This window comes from Henckelia pumila, chromosome 1 (assembly GCF_033568475.1).
Source record: "Henckelia pumila isolate YLH828 chromosome 1, ASM3356847v2, whole genome shotgun sequence".
NCBI lineage: Eukaryota > Viridiplantae > Streptophyta > Magnoliopsida > Lamiales > Gesneriaceae > Henckelia > Henckelia pumila.
In genome coordinates this window covers 84,348,949-84,368,197 of record NC_133120.1, presented here as the reverse complement: position 1 = coordinate 84,368,197, position 19,249 = coordinate 84,348,949, and the positions used below count along the sequence as shown (strand labels likewise).

Here is a 19,249-nt window from a genome sequence, read left to right as displayed (position 1 = left end):
TATAATAATAGAAAATAATGACAGATGTCACTCACTAACACATAAAAAATTTATATTTTTTTAAGTCATGAGGACTGAGGAGGGACACCAAATGCCGAGGAACTGCTATTGTCGATTACGAAATGCGAATAATTTAAGGGTTATCAGTGAAAATACCCCACATTCAAAAAATCTAGACAAGACTAGTTAATGAAGAATTTTTTTATTCCCGTTTGAATTTGCATTAGAATAAATGCCTCCATTTCCAAATTATTCCAACTTTCTATTGTTGGTTCATAGGAATAATATCCATTTTTATTTCTATATAAAAATGATAATATGTATTAATAGTAACAATAACTATAAAAGATAACATCGATTAGGAATTTTTTTACTTTTTTTTAAAAAAAAATGGATAGTAAACTTATTCTTTAAACATACTTCATTTACAATTGACACGCGCACTCTTTCGATATTGACAAAGCGAAGAGTAATTGGTGAGACAAAGTCACGAATGATTTGGTGTTAATTCACTGTATATATGATTATATTCCCTAGCTCTGTAGCTCATATATTCCCTAGAGATTGTATGGAAAACAATTAAATCCGAACTCAAGAATTCTAACACTTCATTATTAAAATATATATATATATAAATATATAAATTGAATTTTATTTTTATCAAATTATGTGCAAAACATTAAAATACTTGTAGTTATTTAAAAAAAAAAAAAGGATGTAATAGTAACTATTTGCATGATAAGGAAAAATGGTGCATGCAAAATTGCAAGTCTATTATATATATGCTTGCGTGTTATATAATGACATATTCTTTTTCTCTTAGAATTCATTGCATTTGCACCTAAAGGTAAAGCTGTCGCGTCACCTTTTTGGAGACCAAAGTGGCATTGACTAAATGGATTTGAGCATACATGAAAGCAAAGATAACCACGAGTAAACAAGAAATACCCATAATTGGCCAAGCGTCGATAATTAATATTAAATATTAATATTACTTCATTCTTTCCTTTTTTTTTTTTTTACTGTTATATATGGAGTGATCATTTCACAATGTTTTAGTACTATTACTGATCTTTATATTAATTAATATTGAAAGTGTCACATTATTTTAGAAAAAAGTAACCAATTATCATAATCGGGAAAATGAAGAAGGGAAAGCCAATTAAGAAGACATGCAAAGATACATGTATACGTAGTTACTATCATAACAATAGATGTACAAAAGTCCATGTATATTTGCTATTGCCACACGATACATGTTACACAAAGATTACATTTTACACATAAGATGTGCGAATGCATATCACTTAGAAATGTAAACGTAGTGAGGATGAGAATATATTAAAATTGAAAGGGAGAACTTGGGAACCCATTTTTTGTGGCCTTTATCAAAGAATAAGCTAAGATTCTTGCCTCGAGAATATGGCCCTTTAGCTTTAGTCTTAGTACAGTTCAGAGATTCTCAAGAATCTCACTTTCCTCCCCATTCACTGATCTTTGTTTTTTGTTTTTTTTTTTTTTTTGTTTTGTTTTGTTTTTTAAATTTATTTTAGCCCGGCATGGAATAACATTCCCTCCTCATTTCTATCATACTATTCTTTGTTAGGTCGGGTCAAATATTTCATTTTTGTAATCTTGGTTTTGCCACGTCACACATCCTAAATAGTAAATGTAGCATTCAAACATTTAATCAAAATCATAAATTTGAGAAACAAAATTTGGTTTTCACGAGTACAAGACAATCATGCATTGGTCATTCCAACATGCATGAGTTTTAGGTAATGATGATTGGATCCTCCATGTAATGATTCTTATATGCACTTAAGGTTCTTTTTTAAGTATGGGGAAACTATGCAATCAAACATAAGAATCTCCGAAAAAGGAAAGCTTTCAGAAGACAGAATACAGGCCTAGTACTGGATATCATTTATTGCCTTGCATAAATAAGGAGTAGAGATAGGATATATGTTATCTTCTAATAATGTAGTGACACCTAAAATATTCTAACTCATCTCACTGAAATAACATATTAAATAAACAAATAGAGGGGGCAAAAAAGTATGATATGATAACTGCTGTTCTCCTTCAACATTCCATGTCTGATTGTTTTTGTATGTAACATAGTACCTAAATAACAATGGATTGGATTATGTTTGTTTAACAATGGTAAATGATCGTCTAGAATGTCGACACAGTGAATGCAACCGTTGTCTGCCACGAAATATGATTTATATCAAACCACTTATTTTTTCTTCCTTAATCTTTCAAATATGTAGTTCGATAGTAGTAATCATCGGAATATTAGCCTGCACAACCTGGTGGCATTAACAGAGACAAACATAAATGTTATGTGGAATGAATAAAATCAAAACATACCCTTCTTTACTCATACATATCCACATGCCAGCAAAAACTGTTGAGGAATTTAGCTTTACCACTTTGCATAAAGGTTCCCACAGATTCCTCCAGACCGCGTAAAATATGTTAGCATATCAGAATCAAATGATCCTTCCTGAAAAGATTGGTTGGAATAATGCACGGACAGTGTTCAAGAGAGTAATATTATTTAAGTCCATCAAATCATTAGTAATCTGATGCCAAGCAATAGTAAGAGTCAGAAGAACAAATTTAACAGTTGTAATTTTTCGTTTGAGGTGGAAACAGTCTGTATTCTCCCGTGGTTGTGCCAATGCCATGATGCATCTAGAAGTCGTCGACAATCTTTTTCACTCGCAGAGATAAATTTCACCATAACTTATAATGAGTTGCTTATTAAAAGATAGTCATTTACAGTAACAAAGAAAGTATATTCACACACAAGAATCTGAATCCCAATGAAATTTTAACACAAAGTGAAAGCAAGTGGTCTTATTCTTGGTATGACTTGTCACGCTTGTGTCCGATGCAAGTATAGAAGTAAGTACAATCCTATTCATTTTCTTTTAAAGGGGTCCCAACTATTGGGACCAATTTCTTTATGCTATTTGAAGAATTTGAAAAGATCTTATTCCCACCTCTTTTCACTCTTTTATGAACCGTGTCTTGCTTGAATGAATAAGTACCAAACTTACTGAAGGAGACAAAAAAGAATGTATTCGCTGTGTCATTCCTGACCTTCAAATGAAGCCAAGAAGCAACATCCCATTCTCCACACCCTCACCACGTAATGAATTTAATTAATCTTTGAGAACAATGGATATTTCTACATGATAGAATGTGAATGCTGAGTTTTTTAGGCTCAAATTCATCAACCATAAATCAAAAGTTGAAATATGCATGTCCAGTCACTGACAACATGGACGACGTGACATTCCATAAAGAACTGCTAGCGTGTGATCAATCTCTCTTCGCACACTTTTTTTAACCCTCCGAAATATTTTTAAAAAAAATTGAGAGAGAGAGAGACATTCCAATGCTAAGTAGATGCTCCAGTCAACAGAATCTTTCTTGTTAAAAAAAATGAAACGGTTTTGGAACATCATACAAAGTGGATTCTTCCAATATTCACATCAAAGGGAACAAAATTCCACTATTAATTCCAGGAATAAGGTTCCTAAACTTTGACAGACAACGAATATGGGTGACTAAGGTGGATCTATTCTTGTACATACTGTAAGGTATTAAGTGAAAAAATAGCTAGTGCTGCTGTGTAAGAATAAAAAGGGAAACTAGAAGAGAGGACCCCACTCACAGATGCTTGAAAATGGAAGGACAACATCTCTTTTCACGTCGTTGTGAAGATTGGATTGAATCTGATTTTCTGTTGGGCCCATGCAAGATTCTATGCTTCGTTCCCGCACTTCTCTATCCTCATCTGTTTATAAGCATCCCCAAGCACAACTTTAGTCAAAGAAAACGTAACAAATAAGAGCATCGTGATTGCAAGACAGCAAAATCATACTTCGCATTCAAAGTATATGAAGATTGGCATTTAAACAGTGTTGATATCGTTCTCAGGTACCATTTTTTTTCTCATTTTAATTGCTTCCTTTCAGCTTTGACATGGAGTTGATCATGAGAAATTGTGATATTTAGGAAAGAAAATGTACCGCCAACACCACAACCAAGGAAAGATCGTCCAACCTTCATCGAGAATGTCAATTCCAGCTGAAAGGCACTTGTTCCTTCATGGAACAAATGGAGCTGGAGATTCAGGACTTGTGCTTTCAACTGATGCAAAGCCAAGACTTAAATGGACTCCTGATCTCCATGAACGATTCATAGAAGCAGTAAATCAACTAGGGGGAGCAGAAAGTAAGCATATCAAATGTAACAAGTTCAGCTGCAACAAATAGCGTGCTCTAACATTCAGCTAACAGTATAGTTCCTTCTGTGCAGAAGCTACCCCAAAATCTGTTTTGAAACTGATGGGAATTCAAGGACTAACCTTATACCACTTAAAGAGTCACCTTCAGGTTAATTCTTAACCAAGAAATTTCACACTAAAATTCTGCAGAAATATACTGAGAATTAACATTTAACATGTGAAATGAAGCCCTCAAGTTTCTATCATTTTTCTGCCAGAAATATAGACTCAGCAAAAATCTCCACGGACAAGCTAATAGTGGAAACAACAAAACAGGTAAGAATTAAAAAAAATTTCCAGTAAATACCCATTGAAGATAAGTATACTTATTGGTGGTAAACTGATTGCAGCCACAGGAGAAAGAATAAATGAAGCAAGTGCAACCCATATGAGCAATCATAACACTGAAACCCAAACGACAAAGTATGAGACAAAAAAAATTTCATGATATTTGTTTCTTCATTTCAGTTATATGTACTCAAACCAGCATGCAACTTACAATTTTATTATGTGATTCTTGTCTCAGAAACTTGCATTTAGGTGAAGCAATACAGATGCAGATTGAAGTGCAGCGAAGGTTACATGAACAGCTGGAGGTAAAACACATGGATATGCATCTTCTCATTCGATAAACAAAATTCGATTTTGATGTTTCCCACCATGCTCGACCTGCTTGGCACATACACTAACAATAGAACCCAACATTCGAGCAGAGAGTATTGGTAAAGCTTGTCATACCACAATTTTTACAACATCTACCTTCAACTACAAAACGCATTACAGTTCAATCAATTTTTTAGGCAAATGCTTACAAAGCATGTCTATTATTGATGTTTTGATATCTTTTAGGTTTCAATTCTCTCTCACATTTTCTTCCACTGCTAAATAGTTCAATCTTAAAATGCTTGGAAATTTCTATGCCTCGGTCATAACGAGTTCATTTCCACATGCATAGGTGCAGCGTCATTTACAGCTCCGGATAGAGGCTCAAGGTAAATATTTGCAAGGTGTATTAGAGAAAGCACAGGAAACCCTTGGAAAACAGAATGTCGGAACCATAAGTCTGGAAGCTGCCAAGGTTCATTTATCTGACTTGGTGTCCAAAGTTTCAACACAATGCCTGGATTCTGTATATCCAGGAGTGAAAGAGTTGTCAAATTCGTGCCTACAGCAAACACAAACAACTCAGCCGGCAGATTGTTCAATAGAGAGCTGCTTAACCTCATGTGACGGTTCTGCGAGGGACCAAGAAATGTACAATATGCCGATCGGATTGAGCCCTATAAAATTTAGAACGCAGAAGGAGACAAGGGACAATGAGCTAAGGAAAACTGAAAACAGATGGCACGAAGAAATAAAAGAAAGCGGAGGGTTTTTCCCCAGGGCAAACGACAATGCATTTGTCTCAGAAACTAGGGCCGGCAGTTTATCAATGAGCATTGGACATGAAGGAAGCAAATGGAATGGTAGTGGCAATCATTTAGAGGACAGGTTTAAAGGGGCAGAAACGAATATTAATTTTTTCAACAAGAATACTGACAGCAATGGTTTAATCAACTCACAGAATCACAAGAAATCGCCAGAGTCGAAACTTCCGTTCTTTTCTACAAAGTTGGACCTGAACACTGATGATGAAAATGATGGTGTCTCAAACTGCAAGCAATTGGATTTAAATGGCTTCAGCTGGGGCTGAGAGACAAATTTTGCAAGAGCCACTGCTCGAAATTCATAACAAATAGAAAGTGATATTAATGCACGAGACCATGTGCTTTCATTGGTTGAGAGGGATAGTTAGTCAAATAAAAAAAGCTCCAGCAATTTTGAGCGATTTGAAATGATAAGATTTGTGCTTGCCCAATATTTTAAAGTAACATTTAGAAATGATAACAGCACAAGATGTTTCTTGACAATCTGTGATCGATTGGAGGTTATAAAAAACAGAATTTATTATTCTACCAAACAAGCAATGCCTGTTTTGATAGCTCGACAAACTGAAAAGAAAAGGATGGAAGTTTTTGAAGGGGAGACTTTCGATATTGAGAGTGTAAAAGAGAAAAATGCATAAAAATCTTTTGATATTGTTCATTGTAGGACTCTATCACCAATCACACAACCACAAGCAAAATAATGCAAATAGGATACGCATGGTCAATAAGGATAACAGTACAGGTGTTGCTACTCCACAAATTTGAATAGTTAGAACCCCAAATAATCATGGATACACGTGAATATTAGTTGCAATTGTTGGATGATACGAGATCAGTACTGTTTGCGACTACAACTGTTAACACCAGAAAACATAGATAAAGATTTGAAGGAAAAAAACACACAAATACAGGAATATTGTCGCAAATTAGCTCGTTTAGGATCATCTTGAGATATAGCAGTCCCTTCCAAAATCTACATAGATTAAAAAAAGAAGAAACTGAAATGCATAGCAATTCCTTTAATCAGAACTCATCGAGTCAAACATAATACTTCACCATCTGAATTTCCTTCTTCTTGAAACCACATTTTTCATAAAAGGGTATATTTTCAACACTGCAATCAAGAATCACCTTGTAACAACCCATGGCTCGAGCATGATCAGAGAGGAAATCAATAATTCTCTTCCCTAATTGCTTACCTCGAACAACAGAATCCACCACCACATCTTCAATATGCCCAACTTTTCCACAATTCCTTATGAATTTTTTCTCAATAAACACACTCCCGGTGGCAACAATCTTACCTGAACTATAGTCCTCAATCACGCATATAAAATGTTCATCCCCATACTTAGCAAGTTCATGAAATCGTTCTTTGAAAGCCTCATCGGATATGGAATCACAAACTGTCAGCTGTTGAAGTAGTTCAATGAAGCCTTTGTTTTTGTCCGTGATCTCTAATTTTCTGACCTGAAACAAATCTTCTTCTACCAAGGAGTTTGTTGCTTGCATCTTTTCCTGCACCCATACATGTACGCCAAAGTATTAACATCCCAAGTAGTAAAAGCCAAGGTTCCAGACCCCAAAGGTTAAATCTTGATTAGTTTTAGGGAACACAAAATTCAAAACACTGAGGTTTGAGTTAGCTCCATTTCGGGAAGTGTCAGGTACCCAAAATTTAAAGCCCAAAAAAAAGGGGACCTCCATATCATAAAAATAGCGGGAAAAAATACACAATCATCAATTGCGTCACAAGTCAGAGAGCGTAGAGAAAAAAAGATTGAAACCGTATGACAGCGAGCCAAATGGGTACAGCTTCAGAGGGTCACTTGTTTTGAAGCTTCAGTGTTTCACGGGCCACGACTTAGCTCGATTGTTTGCGGGAGGAATCGAGAACGAGTGGGGAGACCGTGAGAGATGAAGCAACAGGTCCAGAATCCAGAGCCGATGAATTTCGAAGCCAGGGGAGGAGGATCGAGGATGAGATTCGGGCTCGGCAGAGAAATTCCAAACTTGGGCCGAGAAATATGAGATCTGGCCTTTTTTCTTTTCTACTATCATTTTCTTATTACACATGGTTATATTTATAATAAAAATAATATCTTTGAATAAAAAATAACATTTTGCATTAGTGACTCAAATAAGAAAATCAGTCAAATAAAATTGATTGGTGAGACCGTCTCACATAAATTTTTGTGTTAATTAAAATAGGTGGTTTGGATGAACAACTCTCAATCTGCCCCAAAATAAATTATTGAAATATATTTTATATCTTGGAATATATTCTATATTATCTTTTGTATATTTTGTAATTATATTTTTTCTTTTATCTCTTAGGTCTTCTAGTTGTATATAAATATTCTTGTATTCATTCTTGGGAATATATCAGAGAAATATTATTCCATCAGTTTCTACATGGTATCAAAGCTCTCTGGCATACGCCAATAAAATTTTCCTAACCCTACTACACGCAGCCGCCGCCGCCCTCTTTCTCCGCCGCGCCGACCGCCGCCGTTCCCGTGGCAACCACCACCAATTCTGCTGCTGCTCCTGTTACTCCGGTCTCCTTCAATGATGCTGCTCATGCGCCCTTGAAGCTCACCTCTTCCAACTTTCTCTCATGGCGACTGCAGTTCACGACCCTTCTTACTGGTTATGATCTGCTTGGATTTGTTGATGGTTCTCATCCATGTCCACCCAAAAGCGTCACCACCGCCACCTCTACTACATTGAATCCTGAGTACACCGCCTGGATCCGCCAGGATCAACTAATTTTGAATATTATCATTGGATCAATGACTCCCTCATTGATTCCGTTTATTGCAACTGCCACCATCTCTGCAGCCGCTTGGAACACCATCACACTCACTTATGGCAAGCCCTCCCGTGGCCGCATAACTCAGTTAAAGACGCAACTTCGCAATCCTGTGAAGGGTTCTCAGTCCATAACCGAATTCATGCAGTTCATAAAATCCAAAGTCGATGAACTGGCTCTCATGAACTCACCAGTTGACATCGAGGATCTTACGATCAAAGTTCTTCATGGTCTGGATGATGATTATAAATAACTTGCTCATGCTATTCAGGCTCGTGATTCTGCAATCTCGTTTGAGGAACTGCATGATAAACTCCTCAATCATGAAGTGCATCTTACTGCTCGTCGGGACACTCATCTCACCCTTCCAGCCACCGCCAACACGTCTGCCCGATCGGGTGGCAGCTACCGTCGTTCGTCGCCCGTCCCGCCTCCACCTTCCGTCTCGTCTCCCCACCAAGTCCGCCAACCGGGAGACTGGGCTTCACGGCCTCCGCCGCCATCCTACCAATCGGCAAACGGCCAGCGTGTTCCCCGTCCCTATCTTGGGTGCTATCAGCTTTGCGGCCGTTAGGGGCATTCCGCTAAACGTTGCCCGGATTTTACTTATCTGCCAGCACCTGCAGCATCCTCTGGGCAGTCGTATTCTGCATCTGGTCCATCTCCTCCACCAGCTGCTTACTCACTTGCCTCACCTTCTTCGTCTGACTGGATCCTTGACTCTGGCGCAACTCATCATGTGGCCTCTGATCTTGCAAACTTTTCCCTTCATGACCCTTACGTAGGTTCTGATGGTGTCATTGTTGGTGATGGCACTGGTCTTCCCATCACCCACACGGGTTGTCTCTCACCGCCCTTTAACCCTGCTTCTCTTATCTTTACGTGTGTGCCGTCCATTACGAATAATCTTTTATCAGTTTCACAACTTTGTAAATCTAATGACGTCTTGGTTGTTTTCTCTTACTCTGCTTTTCAGGAGAAGGACCGTCGCACCGGGGCAATTCTCCATCAAGGTCCACTTAAGGACGGTGTCTACTCTTGGTCAGAGCGTCCAACGTCATCACCACTGGATTTTACTTTCTCTGTTGAGTCTCTGCCTGTCTGGCATCATCGTTTAGGTCATCCATCTGATCGAGTCCTGCGCCAATTAGTGGTGTCAAAATCGTTGTCATCCTTTAATTCTCCGTTGCGTCAGTTTAATTGTAACTCTTGCAAGTGTAATAAAAGTCATAAATTACATTTTCATGATTCTTCTTTATAATCCCAATTTCCTCTTGAACTTTTATTTTCTGATGTCTGGACATCTCCTATTACCTCATGTGATAGCTATAAATATTATGTTATTTTTGTTGATCACTACAGCAAATATATCTGGCTTTACCCTTTAAAACATAAGTCGGATGTTCTCTCTGTGTTTTGGTGTTTCAAGTCCCTAGTTGAAAAACGTTTTGGCCGTCCCATCCTCACTCTTTACACTGATAATGGTGGTGAATTCCTCGCTCTCAAAGACTTTCTTAGTCAGCATGGAATTTCTCATCTCACTACTCCTCCCCATACTCCCGAACACAATGGCTTCTCTGAACGCCGTCATCGTCATGTTGTTGAGACTGGTCTAGCACTTCTCCATCATGCGTCTGTCCCCACTAAGTTTTGACCCTTTTCCTTGGCCACCGCGGTTTACCTCATAAATCGAATTCCCAAATGCAACCTGTCTTACAAGTCCTCTTTCGAGCGCTTGCTTGGTGCCCCTCCCAATCTCTCTAAACTTCGTATCTTTGGTTGTCTTTGTACCCCTGGCTTCGTCTATATTCTCCCCAAAAACTTACCTCGCGCTCATCCCCTTGTGTCTTCCTTGGTTACTCTCTCACTCAGAGTGCTTATCTGTCTTACGAGCTCTCTTCTGGCAAAATATACGTTTCGCGTCATGTTGTCTTTGTCGAGTCTGAATTTTCTTTTGCCAGTGGTGGTTCTGGTGTTGGCTCGTCTCCGAGTGTGCCGTCTGATGTGCCGATGGAGGACTCCCTGGTTGCTGATCCTTCACTACCTTATCCCTCTGAACCATGCCCTGCGCCCCCCATCTGCACCCCTGCTAACCCAATCCCGACCCCTACTCCTATCCCATCTGAACCACCACCCCTACCAAACGCCACGGCCGAGCCACCTACCCATACATCCCCCACTCATCCTATGGTCACCCGGTCCAGAAACAACATCTTCAAACCAAACCCAAGTTTTGCCATCGCGGTTATTCCTGACTCCACTGCATCTGAACCCACCACTTATACTTCTGCGCTCAAGGACCCGCGCTGGCGTGCCGCCATGTCTGACGAGTTTGATGCTCTTATTCTCAATCACACATGGGATCTTGTTCCCTCTGACGTCTCTCAAAATGTGGTCGGTTGCAAATGGGTGTTTTGGATTAAACAAAAATCGGATGGCTCTGTTGATCGCTACAAGGCTCGCCTTGTTGCGAAAGGTTTTCATCAGCGTCCTGGTCTTGATTACTCGGACACTTTTAGTCTTGTGGCGAAACCCACTACTGTTCACATTCTCCTATCTCTGGTTATCTCCAATGGGTGGTCTATTCGTCAAATGGATGTTAACAATGCATTCCTGCAGGGTGATCTGGCCGATTGTGTTTATATGGCGCAACCGCCTGGTTTTGTTGATAATTCGCTCCCCGCCTATGTTTGTAAATTGAACAAGGCAATCTATGGTCTCAAACAGGCACCGCGCTTGGTACACTGCGCTTCGTCAGTTTGTACTCAGTGTTGGATTCACTTGCTCTCTTGCTGACACCTCTCTATTTGTTTTTCGCTCTGGCAGCATTACTATGTATCTTCTTGTCTATGTTGATGATCTCATTCTCGCAGAAAATAATTCTGGTGCTCTCCAGACCTTCATTGATTGCCTCAGCAGTCGTTTCTTTGTCAAGGATCTGGGTTCCTTATCTTATTTTTTAGGTGTGGAGGTTGCTCCCTATGAAGGGGGCCTTTGTCTATCGCAGAAAAAATATCTACTTGATGTTCTCACTCGCACGAACATGGTTGACTCCAAACTAGTTTCTACTCCGTTTGCCACGTCGACGTCTCTGCACCTGCTGGACGGTTCTCCCCCTGCTGATGCTACACTGTATCGTCAAACAGTGGGCAGTCTGCAGTATCTATCTTTTACTCGTCCCGACATTGCCTTTGCTGTCAACAAGTTATCACAGTTCATGTACTCGCCTTCTTCCATTCACTGGGGTGCAGTTAAACGTCTCCTACGCTACTTAAATGGTACACGTTTCTATGGTCTACTTCTTCGGAAAAGTTTCTCTCTGGTTTTGCATGTCTATTGTGATGCGGATTGGGCTGGTGATCTTGATGATCGCACTTCCACTGGTGCATATATTGTGTTCTTGGGCTCTACTCCTATCTCCTGGAGCTCCAAAAAGCAAAGAACTGTTGCTCGCTCTTCTACTGAGGCTGAATATCGTGCCATTGCCTCTACAGTTGCCGAAATCCAATGGGTTCGATCGCTTCTTCAAGAACTTGGGGTTGATGTTGGGTCCTCCCCAGTTTCTATATACTGTGACAACATTGGGGCTATGTATCTCTGTGCTAATCCTATTTTTCATTCCCGCATGAAACATATTTCCTTGGATTACCACTTTGTTCGAGAGCTTGTTCAGAGTAATCAAATTCGATGTTCTCATTTCTCTTCTTCTGATCAGTTGGCTGATGCTCTAACAAAGCCGCTTCCCAGTACACGACTGCGTCTACTTTGTTCCAAGATTGGTGTCTCTATGAGCTCACCATCTTGAGGGGGCCTATTGGAATATATTATATATTTTGGAATATATTCTATATTATCTTTTGTATATTTTGTAATTATATTTTTCCTTTTATCTCTTAGGTCTTCTAGTTGTATATAAATATTCTTGTATTCATTCTTAAGAATATATCAGAGAAATATTATTCCATCAGTTTCTACGAATTCATTCTTGAGAATATATCAGAGAAATATTATTCCATCAGTTTCTACATAAATGAGTTGGGTTGATGATATCTTGAATCGTCTCGTCCCAAAAATCGGGGATTCTAACTCCAATTTCACAAATTATTTGATTTTTAAAAAAATTGGAAAATTGATATTTTTACGAAAAGATTTACAAGATGAGGGTGGAGATATAGATATTGCAATCTGAGTTAATTATTGATTTCAGTTGGCATAACACGCATGTTCCACAAGTAACTAAGCTAAGCTAGTCTCAAGGATTACACAAAAAGATAAATTCAGTTCTAATGGTTATGGAGAGAGCATAAAACATACCGATCGAAAGCGCGACCGGCAAAACGTCGTCGTTGCAACCAAAGGTATCCAAATTTACGGGTTTGAAGGACTAAAATATTGCATGTTAACTATCCTAGACGGGGTTAATTCCACGGTAGCGAATGGGCATCATTAATTTAATTTATTTATACAGATAAAAAAAAATCATGTCCAAACATAGATTACATTTTGATACTCATCTATTGAAAACGGTATTACGATTAAGTGAAATCATGGCTGTGTAATGATTTTGGTTAATGATACATGTATGTGATTCTATGGTAGTGTTTAAGAGAGCTTTTGAGAAGCACTTCTTAGTTTTTTTTTTAATAAAATTTTATAAAATTTTAAAATTTTATGAAAAAAAAGCTGAGAAGTACTGTTTTTCAGAAGCTCTATCAAACACTGCCTATATCTAATTTAAGAGCTCGAAATTTTGATTTCATTTCTGCAATTCCGAAAATCTTCCATTCTAGACTATTTCAACCATTTCTGCTGCACTTCAACTGAATGGGTAAACGCAAAATTCACCAACAATGTCTAATTAAGTTTTTTTATTTCTTCACTCTTATTGGGTTTGATTTTTAATTAATTCCCTATTCATTGTCAAAATTAATTATACGACATAATGGATAACAATAATATATGCTAATGCAGTAAAAAAAAAAAAAAAAAAACAAGAAGTAGCTAGGGAACAAATTTTGAAAGTGAAAAAAAAGATCAATGATATGATGCTAGCTCGCAAGCACGAATTGAAAACAACATAAATAAATATTTATAAATATATATATATATATATATAGATTTGATATTATAAACACTCATGATGTGCACTTTTGTGTGCACCGCTGACGTGACATTCTTTACATCCAATAGGTGAACATCACATCAGCAGGTGCACACATAAGTGCACATGATAGGTGCTCACCATATCAAAACTCTATATATGTATATAAATATATATATATATATATATATATATATATATATATATGGTCCTAAAAATACTTGAAATCAACGGCTTGGTAGAAAAAGATTTGAAATCGGAAGTGCATGGATGGAGGTATCATAAACTTCCATTTGGATTTTGGATGTTCCGACGAATATTAGCATCTAATTAATGTTAAATTTGATGGAGCTTTTCGGTCGAATGAATAAACTGTATTGATCATTTTAATATATAGATAAAAATATTCTTATTTTTATATTTCAATAAATTTATTATTTATCACTTATAAATATAATCTTTCATATTTTACTTTTTTCAATTTTTAAAATAATTAAAATATTAATTTATCTTTATATATTATATAAATTATGCAAATATTGCATTCATGTATTTTTATTGAAGATTAATTTAAAATATCACAAAAATATATTTATTCGTGAAACACCGAAGTAGCACTATCTTATTATTATTATTATTATTTTATTAAAAAAGTGCATCACTTAGTAATCGAACTAAAATTAATTTGGTGAAGTCCAAAATAAAATATCTAAAATACCCTACGAAAAAACCAAAAAATAAAACAAAATCTCTATCTTTACTCCAAACTTCATTTGTTCGTGATTTTCTCCGTTTGTAATTTTGTATGCCTTCATTTTATTTTCAAATTTAAATTGATTTGAAATTAAAATATAATATATATATATATAATAAATAATATTTATATTTTAATTACACACGTATTATGTGTGTAAACACGACTAGTATATGATTAGATAAGATATGATGATTGAATTTTCCAAAGATATTTTATTATTATTATTATTATTTAGAATAAAGTATCATGATTGAATAGACGTATCGGCTTCAAAATAAATAAATAAATTAAATCAATGAGTCCATGAATACACATTCCAATTTCCAATAGCGGAAAGCTTGACCTTAATGCATGGACGTATATCGTATGCACTTCCCGTTGCACATGTTGCAAATACCACATATTTCGGCTTATGCTATGCTACTCCTGTAGATATACACTCCGGGAGAAAATGGTGACATGTGTCCATTATTTGTCCATTATTTATTATTATTATTATAAATTAATCTAAATTCTTCTAACCATGAACGGAAAATGAGAGTAGGTAAAGTTAAAAAATCTAACTCACAATTTTTTTATTTTTTAAAATTATATATTATTTTTTCAAATTATATAATAAAAACTAAAAATTAGAAATACATGTTTTTCCCCGACAGGAAATTAACCAAACTTTTTTTTAAAAAAAATTAACCAACCGAGTTAATTTTGTCGGTTAACCAATTTTTTAAAAAATAATAATTTTTTAAAAAAATTATTGATTGAAAACCGAACCAAATTATTAACCGATTTAATCGAAATTTTATAACATCAATCGAATTTCTGAATTCATTCGGTTTTATCATTTAATTAAATTTAACCGATATAATACTCACACATACACAAATAGATACATATTCTTCTACAAAAAAAAATGATTTTAATTATAAGATACATTTTCATTTAGCAATTATAGGACATTAAATTTTAAATGGGTGGGCTGGCGGTGATGGAAACTTCAATGGCACTGTGGCGGGAAGTTGGGAAGAATATATGTTAAATGGGTGGGAAAGTTTTATCCAGTAAGCTTAACTCCAGTTAAAAAATGAGATATAAAATTAAATGTAAAAAATAGTGTTATATGGACACGCATCATGCAAATAATAGGCGAGAGCTCTACTCCTGGATAGAACTGTTAAACGGGCCAACCCATGGCGGGCCGGCCCACCAAAAACCCACCTTTTGGCGGGTCGATGGCGGGCCGACCCACCATCCTGGCAGGCTCAAAATCCTCAACCCAACCCAACCCAAGGTGGGTTGCGGGTTAGGCGGGTCGGTCCGCGGGTTGAATCACAATAAATAAAAATAAATAAAAAATATTATAATTAATTATAAAAATCATTTCATAAATAAATATTAATATAAACATATTAATAAAAATTTTAATTATTGATTTCAGGTGTGTAAATTTTATATAAAATAATTAATACAAAAAAAATTCACAACTTTTGTTAAAAAATACATATATAACAATAAAAATAAAATTAAATTATTAATTCTCTAGGCCCGCGGGCCAACTCAGGCACCGTTGGCCCGCAGTGGGCCAACCCGCGCGGGTCGCGGGCCTAGGCGGGTTGGCCCATCTAGGCTCACTTTTTGTTGGGTTGAAAAAATTTCAACCCAACCCAGTTAAATTGTGTGGCGGACCGGGCCAACTCGGCGGGCCTAACCCAAATTGACGGTTCGAATAAGCATAGCCGAAGCCACATATTTCATATTCACGTCATTAAAAGCCCCGAATTAAGCAAATTCTCATTTTATTTCCCAACAAAATCAAACTCACTAATGTCATCTCTAATTTATTACGTATATTTGTGTAACACTAACTAACTCTAAATTTTTCATTAAAAAAAATATTTTCAGAAATTTTTTTATTATTTTATTCACAACAACTAATTTATTACACAAAATATTTTTAAACATCATAATTAAAATACCAATAATATCTAAAATAATTTCTATATAGATATTCATTATAAATATTAATGAATTAAAATTTTAAATTAAACTATTTTACGAGATATTTTTTTAAAAAAATTAAATTTAAATTTAATTATTTTAAAAACTTAAAATTATTAATTAATTGAATATAAAAATTAAAATCACACATAAAAGTAATCTGAATAAATCAAAACGCAAATTTAGTTGATTATTTAATAAATAAAAATTTTGAAATAAATATTTAAAAATTTTACATAATAATATAATTAATTATATTATAAATAATCTTAATACATATTATAATAAAAAATTAGAAAACAAAAAACAAAAAACAAAAAACAAAAAAAAAGGAGAGAGAAAAATGTATGGCATAGCTGGTACAACACCGTGGCATTGCACCAACACAGCGCTAGGGCTAGGTTGGAGCAAGAAACCCAGCACTATGATGGCGTAAAACTACCACAAACACTCGTATAAATGTGAAATTTTTTGACTGATAAGGATAAGGGCCTACTACTGTAAATGGACATGAAAGGTGGAGGTAATCAGAGGAGAAATTAAGTAAAATATCATTTAGGAGCATATATCCTAATTTTACAGTGGTTGATAAGATACAACTTACAAGGGATGGAACTAGAAATTTCGGATTTGATAAATAATGGAAGATATATAGGTGCAGTGCAGAAGTTTTTAGCACAAGTCCTTTCACGGCCAATAGGAAAATATGTTTGCTGTTGTGTTTGTATAATTACCTTCTTTTTTTTTGAGAGGGTATATACTGCATATATTTAGAAAAATATCTCAATATCAAAGTAACACAAAGTGAGCAACATCAAAGTTTACTTGTGTGTTAAACTCTTCTAAAGATTGATGGAGATTAATTTGTTTAAGTTATTATATCATATGATACCTTCAAAGTGAAATCGTAGGCCACAGAAAGTGAAAAGTACATGAGAAAATGAGTAACATGCATTCTTCAAGAGTTTAATTAATTATATTCACCACAAGGAAAAAATAATAATAACAATAATAAATGTAAAGTTTGATTTATTTTTAATTTCAACCAGAAAAAAATGGACGAACTCACAAATCAACAACTGTTCTCTATTCTGAATCGGGATGAATTAGCTCTCCTGGCTTCTTCAATCAAAGCTGCTCTAGCGGACATGATGCTACTGCTCACCAGATTAGAATCAAACGCCGTGCAATCGGTCCAATCCTTGAGCAAATCCTCCTGCCCCCACATATCCGGTATCCAAACCCGACCCGCTACCTCGAACCGGTGCCTCTTTAGCCTCTCGCGCCCGCTGCAACCCTCCTGATCTGCGGTTTCTTCGCTGTAATCCGGCGCGATGCTACTCGTGATTTTCGCCGCTCCCTCCTTGTCCTTGGGAAATCTAGTGCTCGAGGGTGAAGACGGCAACGCCAATTGCGGAGTGATTACGACCGATTCAACTGACTTCATCTTCTTCGACTTCGCGGGTTTGATTTCCGATGGATCCGCCGTCGCTCGATCGGATCCAGGATTTTTCTCAATTTTTTTGCGGGAATCGGTTGAGATCTGAAGAGGCATGGCCGCGGATTGTTTACCTTTCTGCATGGGATGGAACAGATTCGAGATTTGAAGCTGAATCCGAAGCTGAATGCGAAAATTTATCGAGTGTGGGAGATTTGGGTGTCTACGGGGAACGAATGGAATGTTTGGTTACACGTCAATGGAAAGTGTAGCTTTTTGTATGGTAGGCGACAAGTGTACGTGTCTTTTTCTGAGATTTTCGATTCCAATTTGTGTGGTTTCATTTTCTGCTGCCTTTTCATCTAATTGCTACTTGTTCTTTGTCCTCGCTCCTTTTTTTTTTCCCTTAAAAAAAATCGATTTTGTGAAATAAATTTCTTGTTTGACTCGACTCCTGAATATATACTAGTTTATATGTGTCCAAATTATTAGTTTTTATTATAAATATAAATCAGATCGAATACATGAACAACTTGATTAGCAACTCTATGGTAATATTGAATTTTTGCAAAAGGCACCATGGAGTAGCAATTTCCTACTATTGTTGCCAACGGTTGAATTTATCATAATGCAATATATAATTTCAAGAGTGTTTGTATGTATATATTGGTAAAGTGGATGCTACCTATGGAGTACTATCTTATGGGTAGCGTGGAGCTTAATAACTGGTTCAAATCACGTGAGATTCACATCTATTCATGGATAATATCTCATGGGTAACATCGATTTTACCGTATATATTTAAATTAAATATCAAATCCCACAAAGGGACAAACCCCATGTGGAATTTTGTGAGAGAAGAAAACAGAAAATGAGACGTATTTTTCATTGGAAAGGATTTTTTGTGGGTGTGTGAGGTTGATGTTGATCTGTATTTATTAAATAATTTTGGACCAATAATGATGGGGAATTTGATTTTACATATATATATATATATATATATATATATATATATATATATATATATATATATATATATAAGAATAGAATATAAGGCCATTTGTTCATTTGTTGCTGCAACTCTTGCATGGATGCATCGAATCATTAAATGAGAGATGTGACTTGTTTGGAAGCAAACTTCATCGAGATATTTTCGAAAAATGGAGTTTGGAATTTTGAGGAGAAAATTTATTTGAACATTTTATTATTTTAATAACTTTAAATTATATATTTTTATTAATAATATGTAAATTTACAAAAACAAAGAAAAAAATAATGCATTATACTGAGTGGCAGTGCATACTCGTTTCGTTTTTGGCTCCACCGCTTTAAGTTTTTTCCTTCAATTATTTAATCAATGTTTTTTTGTACTCATAGATGCAATATATAATTAATGTCTTGAACTACCTA

The 19,249-nt window shown here is 35.9% G+C and overlaps 2 protein-coding genes across 3 annotated transcripts; one reads left to right on the top strand and one right to left on the bottom strand.

Moving 5' to 3' along the window:
• The first annotated feature begins 3,857 nt into the window (after positions 1–3,857).
• On the top strand, positions 3,858–6,008 carry LOC140894044 (myb-related protein 2-like). 2 transcript variants are annotated; one of them, XM_073302763.1, is made up of 7 exons: positions 3,858–3,957; positions 4,036–4,254; positions 4,342–4,415; positions 4,525–4,582; positions 4,657–4,729; positions 4,833–4,902; positions 5,262–6,008. In XM_073302763.1, the coding sequence occupies exons 2-7, from the start codon at positions 4,044–4,046 to the stop codon at positions 5,997–5,999; spliced, it is 1,224 nt and encodes a 407-aa protein (XP_073158864.1). In that variant the 5' UTR covers positions 3,858–3,957; positions 4,036–4,043; the 3' UTR covers positions 6,000–6,008. The 2 variants fall into 2 exon arrangements, with proteins under 2 accessions (XP_073158864.1, XP_073158858.1); XM_073302757.1 differs by having other exon boundaries at positions 4,339–4,415.
• Positions 6,009–6,766: 758 nt separating this feature from the next.
• On the bottom strand, positions 6,767–7,772 carry LOC140894303 (glucosamine 6-phosphate N-acetyltransferase). Its single transcript, XM_073302811.1, has 2 exons — positions 7,521–7,772; positions 6,767–7,251 (listed from the first exon to the last, which is right to left on the bottom strand). Exon 2 carries the CDS (start codon positions 7,243–7,245, stop codon positions 6,772–6,774), a length of 474 nt encoding a protein of 157 aa, XP_073158912.1. The 5' UTR covers positions 7,246–7,251; positions 7,521–7,772; the 3' UTR covers positions 6,767–6,771.
• Positions 7,773–19,249: the final 11,477 nt, after the last annotated feature.